The sequence below is a fragment of the Gossypium hirsutum genome, chromosome D01 (genome assembly GCF_007990345.1).
Source record: "Gossypium hirsutum isolate 1008001.06 chromosome D01, Gossypium_hirsutum_v2.1, whole genome shotgun sequence".
Classification (NCBI taxonomy): domain Eukaryota; kingdom Viridiplantae; phylum Streptophyta; class Magnoliopsida; order Malvales; family Malvaceae; genus Gossypium; species Gossypium hirsutum.
The window spans coordinates 57289825-57300233 of record NC_053437.1 but is presented as its reverse complement, the minus strand read 5'-3'; the positions used below and the strand labels follow the sequence as shown (position 1 = coordinate 57300233).

Below are 10409 nucleotides of genomic sequence, written 5' to 3'. Positions count from 1 at the left end.
TTATTTGCAGAGAAGGAAGAAATTAAGACATGAATAAATTACAAATGTCAGCCATCCTTATTGTTGTCATCCTCTTTGCTATTGGTAAAATATGCATCCTTACATTTGATCCATTTTTGTAATTTTCCCAAGAAATATTTATTATTGTATATATATTTGTAAATTTCAGGAAATGAGATAATGGCCCAAGATGGTGAAGGAAAGCTATGCGCCATTCCGTTTAACCTTCCAAATTGTACAGATTGGGTATGCAAGACGGCATGTGCCAATAAATTTCCACCCAATGGGTATGGAATGTGTCAAGCTGGCTCCACGTGTCTTTGCTTTCATCCTTGCTTCTAGATTTTGTATGCTTGGTTTGAATTTGGTGGAATTTAAATAAAAGAATTTTAATTTTTTTATTATAAAAATATGCAAATGTCCATATTATACAATAATAAACTTTTTAAATCAAGCTCTATTGAATTTTAGACAAACAATTTTTTTTTTACTAAAAAATTATCAATCGTCACAAATTTATTAATGCTTATCATAGCGTCGATCAAGTGTGTCGACAGAATATTTGCGGTCCTTCATCATTGCCTCTAATAACCAAAATCATGTAGTCTTCAACATCTCGAGCGGGGAAGGACCATTGTGTTTCCATTTTACTGTCCTACTACACTAATGGTGGCCACAAGACTATCGTCATATTGGGTTGAAACATTCTCTAATACTTAAATAGTTATTTCAATCACACAAATTAAATCGAAAATCTTTTATTTAAGTTGGATACTTATTAGACTTGATTAATAAGGTAAAACAACAAAATTTATAAGCAAGGATGAAAGCAAAGACAATTGGAACCACCTTGACATATTCCATTTCCATTGGGCGAAAATTTGTTGGCACATCCCCTCTTGCATACATCATCTCTACAATTTGGAAGCATAAATGGAACTCCACATACTCTTACTTCAGAATCTTGGGCCATTATCTCATTTCCTGAAATTTACAGACACACACACACATATATATTATACTTTAAAACTTGAATTTCTTGACAAAACCACAATAATAGATAAAATGCAATGGTGTATATTTTACCAACAACAAAGAGGATCACAACAATAATAATGGCTGACATTTCTAAACTTTTCATGCCTTAATTTCTTTCTCCTGTGCAAATAAATTGAGGTGAATTTATTCTATTCAATAAAAGGAATCACAATTATAAATAAAAATAAAATTATGAATCGCTAAATACCACCTCTTAACAGTCCAATGGTTATACAATTTGAAATTCATTTTATTTGTCATTTTATAGCCTAAACCGGAGTAGGTAATGGTTAGATAAAGTAGGATCAAAATAAGCTTATTTTTTGCAACTTGATAAAGATTGTTTTGATCTAATTTTATCCGGCCTTTACCCATCCTCGATTTATTTAGGATATAAAAAGATAAATCGAATGACTTTAGATTGAGATTGTATTACCATTATATTTATTTTCATCCTTACTTATAAATTTTGTTCCATAAATAACTTATTGATCTGAATTAATAAACATAAGTTGAATTAAGTTCAACTTAAATAAAAAAATTAATTTTGATTATAATTATAATTATAAAAATCAAAAAATCGAAAGTTCCAACCTAGAATAATTATAATTATATGAAAAAGCAAAAAGCGTGGAGTGTAGCAGCGGCGTGGGGGGCCATTGCCAAGCAATGCTGAGGCAGAATTTAGGAGACAACTAGACATGATGGGCACGGGGCACGACTCCGAGTCCGATCACCGCCCACCCTAACACTTTAGCCGCCATGCTGACGTGGCATCGACACCGCACTAGTCATTTTGTCATAGGAGGTCCACATCATCATTATCAGACTAGAATCTAATGAGACCCCACGTGGATGGAAAATTTTTCCTTTTACAATATTCCTTTTTGAGCAAATTTCTTTCCTTTTCCTTTGCTTTCCACGAGGAAGATGAATCAGATTTTGTTTCAATTTTACAAAAAAGGCTATTTAGCATTTAATTTAAAATAAATGAAAAAAAATTAAAATTCATTAACTTTACTGATAAATAATAGGGCTAAAATATTTTTTTTTGGTAAAATTAGAGGGTAAATAATTTATTATGACTTTATTCTACTTTATTACCAGCAGCGAAACAGAGGTAAACTGAATTTGGGTTGAATTCCATTTGCATTTCATTCTCATTTCTGCTATATATATATATATAATATAAAAAGCCGCATTTTACATTTCCCTTCTTCCCTACCTTTCAGTTTCAGCTTCTCTGTCAACAACTTGCCGTTGTTTTTTATTTTCTTGCTTAAACAAGGTATGCTTTTTATTCCTTTAATGGTTTGTCTATGTCTTGGCTATTTCTGGATACCTAATCATATGCCATTTTTTTTGTTATTACTTAATTTCGGTTTTATGATTTAGATCTGCCTAAAGTTTGGATTACTTAATCTGCTAGGTTTTCTTGTTACAGTTTTTTGCTTCCAGAATATGAAATTTATTTTGATTTCTTCATGCCTCAAGTTGACATTTATTTCCAATTCATCTAGATCTTGGTGGAGTATGGATTGATGTTTACTTTAGAACATCGGATTCTTTGAATCTGGTGGATACTCATTAGTGGATTATGGTGTAATATGTTTGTAATTCTTTTGTTGGTTCGATTTTATGCCTTTTTTTAATGATTAATATTATCGGAAATTGTGTTCTTGTATGGTTGGTACGAATTTTATTGGAGCTTTATGATTTTAGGAATTTACCTGCCACGCAGAGTAAAACTTGTGAACAATTGGAACAGAATATAAAATGCAGATGACATACATACAACAGTTCCCCTGTCTTTGCTGCCCTCAAGAACCAAAGTTATAATAACATGGAAGGAGTTAAACCGCTCTAGTAAATTACCTATTTGGTGTGATACAGTTAACAATACAACAAATTCTTCTAGACTTCAATAGTAATTTTTATAGTGGGTTAATCTTGAGAATTGTCAAATAAAAAATGAAATATATATTCTTCTTACAGTAATCCCTTTTTTCTTATTCAGGTTAACAAGAGATGGCGGATGAGGATATTCAACCTCTTGTGTGTGACAATGGAACTGGAATGGTCAAGGTTAGTAAGTTATCTTTTTTGATGTTTATGTGTTTGATTTACATTCTTAGCATGAATTTGCATTCCAAGTTCTTTACCAAGACAATTTTAATAATGACGATTTTGGAGTAATTCTACATAGGTCATGTATTGTACTGGCTTGGTTTTACCTTTTGGTGCTATAGAATTTTGCATTGGCTTGTGTTTTATTAATTATATGCCTGCTTTATTCTTGTATTTGCAGGCTGGTTTTGCTGGTGATGATGCCCCTAGGGCAGTCTTCCCTAGTATTGTTGGTCGCCCACGCCACACAGGTGTCATGGTTGGGATGGGTCAAAAGGATGCTTATGTAGGTGATGAAGCCCAGTCAAAGAGAGGTATCCTCACTTTAAAGTACCCTATCGAACATGGCATTGTCAGCAATTGGGATGACATGGAGAAGATTTGGCACCATACTTTCTACAATGAGCTTCGTGTTGCCCCTGAAGAGCATCCAGTGCTTCTTACAGAAGCACCACTCAACCCTAAGGCGAATAGGGAGAAGATGACCCAGATTATGTTTGAAACATTCAATTCTCCTGCTATGTATGTTGCTATTCAGGCAGTTCTTTCACTTTATGCCAGTGGTCGAACAACAGGTATCTATTTATAGCTTGGAAGCTGATTTTGATTGTATTAGAGTCGGCGAGTCTGAAATAACTTTAGCTGTACAGTCGCTAGGCATTGCTCTATTGATTCTATTTGTTATACAATATTGCAAACTGGAAATTAGCGTGAAGATTTTGTTTTGTTTGTTTTCCTTTCATCTAGTGTTAACTTTATGCTCATATACTTGTATAGGTATTGTCTTGGACTCTGGTGATGGTGTGAGCCATACTGTGCCAATTTATGAAGGCTATGCCCTCCCCCATGCTATTCTTCGTTTGGACCTTGCTGGACGTGATCTTACAGATTCCTTGATGAAGATCTTGACTGAGAGAGGGTACTCTTTCACAACAACTGCGGAGCGAGAAATTGTTCGTGATATGAAAGAAAAACTTGCTTACGTTGCTCTTGATTTTGAGCAAGAATTGGAGACTGCCAAGAGTAGCTCTGCCATCGAAAAGAGTTATGAATTGCCTGATGGGCAAGTGATCACAATAGGGGCGGAGAGGTTCCGTTGTCCAGAAGTACTCTTCCAGCCATCTCTGATTGGAATGGAAGCTGCTGGAATCCATGAAACTACTTACAACTCCATCATGAAGTGTGATGTTGATATTAGGAAGGATCTTTACGGAAACATTGTGCTTAGTGGTGGATCGACCATGTTCCCTGGCATTGCTGATAGGATGAGCAAGGAAATCACTGCACTTGCCCCTAGCAGCATGAAGATCAAGGTGGTTGCACCTCCCGAGAGAAAATACAGTGTCTGGATTGGAGGATCCATTTTAGCATCTCTTAGCACCTTCCAGCAGGTAACTTTTGTGCTTGTAATTTTCCTAGGATGTTTACGGGGATTGAATGTTATTATTGACTGTCATTCCTTACGTCTATATTTCTGTGCCTCAGATGTGGATTTCCAAGGGCGAGTATGATGAATCAGGCCCAGCTATCGTTCACCGGAAGTGCTTCTAATTTGAATGTATCGGAAGCCTACATTTTTCAGTCATCTGTCTGTGTGAGTTCAGTTTGTTGGACATCTGAAGCTTTGGTTTTTATGAATGGAGGAAAGTTTATGGTATATACAGTCTGTCTCTCATTAGATTTCAGGTTTTAGATTCCAAAAGTACTTTTGGCATGGAGTGGCTTGAATGGATTTCGAACTTGAGAGTTGCTTTGGTCTTTTTTATTTTTGTAGTAGGGCCAAGACTTTTCATTTCTGGATGCATTTTGTTAAAGACCATCTACCCCTTAAACAATGATTTCCTTTTGGATTGTTGGCAAATTAATGAGAACTAGAATTTTCTAATCATAAACATGATTGCTAGCAGCAATACAAATCTATCATTTCTGATCTAGATTTAATGTATGCCATTGCCATTCGGCACCATGTGGGCCGAAACAGAACAAAACAAAATCCCTATTTAACGGCAAATCAATCTCATCATTTCCTATTTCCTATTTCCTAAACAAATATGGGCGGTTGTCTTTCCATATTTCTTTATTTTTCAAAAAAAACACCTTTTCTATTTAATTTTAATAGATTTTCATTAAAAATGAATTTATTGCATTTTAATATATTTAATAGAATAACAAGGTACATATTTACAATATCAACTTTTTCAAATTTAAATTAATCTTTTAAAATATTTTTATGAGTTAATTTATTCACCCTAACTTTTTCAGATATTAGATAATTTTTTTTGCATACATTAATTTACTTAAATTTAAATCGAATAAATTTAATGGATAATATATTTCTTATTAAAAATTAATTAGATAAATATAAAATTAAAAAAAGCAATTTACCCATTCAACTTACATTAAAATTTTCAAATATTTTTATAAGTTAATTTATATATATATGATTTATTTGCCGTAACTTTTTCAAATATTAATTAAAACCTTTATATAAGTTAGTTTATTTAAATTATTTTTTTCAAATTTAAATTAAATAAATTCAAAGTATAGAATAATTTATATTAACAAATTAATTAGAGAAATATACAATTAAAAATAGTATTTATCCATTCAATTTAAATTAAATAAAATTTTAATTATTCAATTATATATTACCCTAATTATCCATAACTACTTTTTTGTTACCTGTGACCTATGTATAAACTTTTTTGAAGATATTTATTAAAATTTTGACATGTGATCTATATATCAATTAATATATTATTGCACGCTACATCAATTAAAATTTGTGTATCTTACATTTTAAAGATAATAATTACACATGCTCTCTCTCTATATATTTTTTTGCAGAAATTCATTAAAAATTTTAAACAAAAATTAATATTATAAAATATTATAAATTTAATAAACACAACCAATAAGTGATACATAGAGTAATGTAACAAAATATCATACTCGTGTTTTATGTATCATTTAAGTTATATATTTTATAAAATGCAAGTGCAATATATAATTTAGATAATTACAAAAAATATAAAATAATTTATATTTATTTATATTATCAATCATAAAATTAAATTTACAAAAAAATTATAAAATAATTTTAGTATATTTTAATTGACATATACAATCAAATCCGTGCATCGCTGAGTAAGAAACTTAATTAAATTTTAAATCAAAGTTGAGGGGTTAAATTCTTAGAATTAAAAGTAAAAATACTAAAATTTAAAAGTACGAAGAGTATAGTGGTTGTGGCATAATTATACCTTTATGTTAGCTTTAAAGCTAGGAATATTTGTCCAATACATGTATGGTTGTTAAAACACCACAAGTCTAGAGCTGATCATGGGTCGGGCTGGGCTGGGCCTAAATAAAATTATAGACCCGAGCTTGGGCCCGCCCGAAATATGGGACTAAAAAATTGTCCAAGCACGGCTCAAAATAAAATTGCTAAGCCCGAGCCTGACCTGACCCGACCTGGCCCATATTAATTTTTTTTAGCTTATTTTATTAAATAAAAAATTTAAAATATAATAAATCAAATACATTTAAAAACATAAAAACAAATATTAAAACAAGAAACAAATAAAAAATGATACTAAAACAATTCTTAAAACAATACACAAATTAAAAATATAATAAAAACTAGTTATATTAAAATTGAAACAAGTTAGAACTAAAATAATAACCAAATTAATAATAAAACAAAAGTTCTACAATATCGAAATAATATTAAAAATGACAACATACAACATAATAAAGAGCTGCAAAAGAACAATAAAACACCACAAAAGTAGCACCAAAACAACATCAAAACAACACCAAACAGCATCAAAACAACACAAAAAACAGCATCACAAACAACACTAAAACAACACCAAAAACCTGCAAAATATAATCAACCAACCAGAATATCTATACATTAACCAATCAACATATTTAATTTTATAACAAACTATAAATGGTAAGCTAAATTAAATTTTCAACAATTAGAAAGGAAGGTAACCTAAAAAGCAATCGAAGAAACATCATCTTCATGCTCCTCATTGTCATCGTCATTTTTGCAACCAAGTTCTAACATGAAATAAGAATAAATAATTAGATAATCAAATTGATAAAAAATAATATAAAATTACAACAATAAAACGCTAATAATAATTACCTGTTGAAAATTCCTTGGCTCGCATCCAATCATCAAAGCAAACAACGGCTTGAATCGTTTTTGGTTTAAGTGAACTCTTCAAAGGTGTGATAACTTTCTTACCATGCTAAAAGTCGATTCGAAAGCTACAGTCGATATTGGAATTGCCAAAAGATCATGAGCCAATAATGAAAGCCCATTATATCGAACTGAACTTTTGTTCCAATAATCCAAAACATCTATTTGACTATTCAACTCAAGCTCCGGTTCTTCCAAATAAATGTCCAACTGTGACTTTTCACTCTTAGTGCTAGATTCATTTAAATACCGTTTATAATCATCACTCTCATCAAAACCTTCCCCAAAATCAACATTATTAACATTGTGTTCATGCAAACTAGAATCAACAGGATCTTTATCCGAAACATTAGAACCCCCAGCCAAAGAGGAAGACGTGGATTTGGATTTCTTAAAATACTCATCAAACAAGAGTTTAAGATTGCTAAAAATGGTTTTAACAAAATCTGAAGCATGAATATCATAAATTGTAGTAAAACAATACTGCACATAATTCAACTTGTAGCGAGGATCTAAAATCGAAGCACATGACAATATCAACGAATACTCAGCCCAATATTTATTAACTTTCTCTTGCATTTGCTTAACCATTGGAGTTAAAAAAGAATAAGGACATTTAACTGTATCAAGCAAGACCTTGTGAACCTTCCAAACCCCTCTAAAATAAAGATTAGCCGTTGGATAATTAGAACCAGAAAAAACACAAGTCACATCATAAAAGACTTTCAAAAATTTGTGAAGAATAGCAACATTTCTCCACTCCTCGTTAGAAAGTGAAAATATTTGATAATCTTTATCCTATTGGCCCTAATAATCTAGCACATCTTTATAGCAAAGAGAAGATTCAAGCATCAAATAAGTAGAATTCCATCTCACACATACACACACATTGACGCAACTTTTTGGTCATATTCAAATGAAAACTTTTGTTGGCCACATCATAAAATCTTTTCCTACGAATTCCTGACTTTTTTATGTACTTAATTCCATTTCAAATCTTACCAACAACATCATCAGCAAGTTCCAAACCAACTTTAACAATAAGATTCAATATATGTGCACAACATCTAACTTGAAAAAAAACACCATCACACAAAATAGCTCGGTTTGCACGAAAACGATTTTTAAGACAAGAAACCATAACATCATTATAAGAAGCATTATCCAAAGTGATGCTAAAATTTTTTTGTCTATACCCCATTGAGATAAACATAAAACAAGTTCATCCGTTATGTTCAAACCATCATAAGGAGGAAATAAAGCTCTAAACCTTAAGATTCTCTTTTGTAGCTTCCAATCTTTGTCAATCCAATGAGCAGTAATGCAAATATATTCATCATTAGTATGCTTTGAGTTCCAATTATTGAAATTTAGACAAATTAAACCAGGTGCTTTAGCCAACTTTTCTTTAACATGATCTCTCTTTTTTGCATAATACATTAGGACATCCCTAGCAGCTGTATGTCTACTTATATTCTTAAAATTAGGACTAGCAATTCTCATCATGTATCTAAATCCCGGTTCTTCAACTGTCCTAAATGAATGCTTGCCCCACACAAGAAAAGTAGAAATAGCTCGATGACACTCATCAACATCAAACTTGTAGTTTTTTTTTTATAAATGGACCACCTCTTAATGATGGTTGAATGGCTATGGTGAATTGAGTGATGTCATTATTAACTTTTTTTAAACAGTGATTTAGATGACGTCTTAAATGAGAGGTTCCACTAGAAGATTTAGCTGAGAAGATACTCTTACAGTGATTACATTGTGCCTTCAATTCATTTTTGTTCTCGCATTCAAGTTTTGTCATTTCATCCCATCCCACACCTTTGAAGTGGTAGACTTTTGACGTTTGAAAGCACTTTCATACTCATTAAACCCATCGTCCACAGGTATAGGAGTGTTCGAACTAGCCATAGTCATAAAAACTTAAGTCCTAAAATCCAAATAAACCAAAAGATTATATAATTGTTCAACAATTGTATATAATATATGAATTATTCCATATTATTATTTACTATCATAAAACTTAGCCCAAATTAGTCTAAATTATTCCTGAAAAAAGGAAGATACAGAATTTAAGTAAGTTTCAAAGCAGGAAACATGGCACAAACTCTTTAAGATTAATGTTGGAAATTCTAAGGCACAACTTGAATAATAATAATAGAAAACATGAATGGTATAAAAACAAACCATAATAAATTGATTGTTTCTTGACAAACACAGCTTCTATATGCATTCTATCATTATTACTCACAAGTCAAACAAAATTTGTTCAGTTTTCAGCAATTTAAAGCACCATCTTTAGAACGCCCAACCATTTTCATGAAACATCAGATCTACTTTAACATTCAAATATTCATTTTTTTATATTTATAATTGATTCACAGATCCCCTAACAAAAGTAAATAAAATTATCTTTATGATTTGAATTCATTACGTAGATTTTTTGAAGTAAACATCTAATGTCATTAGGCTAAGGAGCTAAGTTTCAAATCTCATATATATTTTTTCTATACAATATTTATAATTATTTATAATTTAACCATATCCCTTAAATACGAGGATATATACGATTCAGTGCATTAACAATAATGGTAATATCAATCAAGCTAAAACTCAATCGGTTTATATACTTTTTTTAATAAAACATTAAATTTATGGTTTTAATGATTAATTAGAATTTAAATTCAACTAATAAGGCTTTAGTTTATTAACAAGGTCGAACTCCATATTCAAGACTCACAATTTATAAATATGTGAACTCTCTTCTAAGTTTATTTTTTAATTAATTAATTAAACTTGAATTAATAATTAAATTTAACGATAAATTTAATAAAAAATGGAATTTAGATAATTAGAAGAAAATGATTGAAACAATGCAACTTAGAGTAGTAAATGACAGTACTCATGGCCTTAAAGTCGTAAGAGAGTTTCTAAAACATGGTTGTGCATTCACAGTCTGCAGCATTAGACCATTGCTCTTTGATCAAAACATGCAAGCCTACCACCAGTGTTTTCAAAG

At 30.9% G+C, this 10409-nt stretch overlaps 1 protein-coding gene and 1 long non-coding RNA gene across 3 annotated transcripts; one reads left to right on the top strand and one right to left on the bottom strand.

The window, feature by feature from the left end:
* Window positions 1–742: 742 nt before the first annotated feature.
* On the bottom strand, window positions 743–1255 carry LOC121213960 (uncharacterized). Its single transcript, XR_005909544.1, has 2 exons — window positions 1087–1255; window positions 743–984 (listed from the first exon to the last, which is right to left on the bottom strand). It is a non-coding gene; the product is annotated as an uncharacterized lncRNA (long non-coding RNA).
* Window positions 1256–2159: 904 nt separating this feature from the next.
* On the top strand, window positions 2160–5057 carry LOC107922209 (actin-100). Of its 2 annotated transcripts, none has more exons than XM_016852111.2 (5): window positions 2160–2326; window positions 3056–3123; window positions 3347–3740; window positions 3943–4556; window positions 4651–5057. In XM_016852111.2, exons 2-5 carry the CDS (start codon window positions 3067–3069, stop codon window positions 4714–4716), a joined length of 1131 nt encoding a protein of 376 aa, XP_016707600.1. In that variant the 5' UTR covers window positions 2160–2326; window positions 3056–3066; the 3' UTR covers window positions 4717–5057. The 2 variants fall into 2 exon arrangements, with proteins under 2 accessions (XP_016707600.1, XP_040943415.1); XM_041087481.1 differs by lacking the exon at window positions 2160–2326 and adding an exon at window positions 2551–2569.
* The last annotated feature ends 5352 nt before the right edge of the window (window positions 5058–10409 follow it).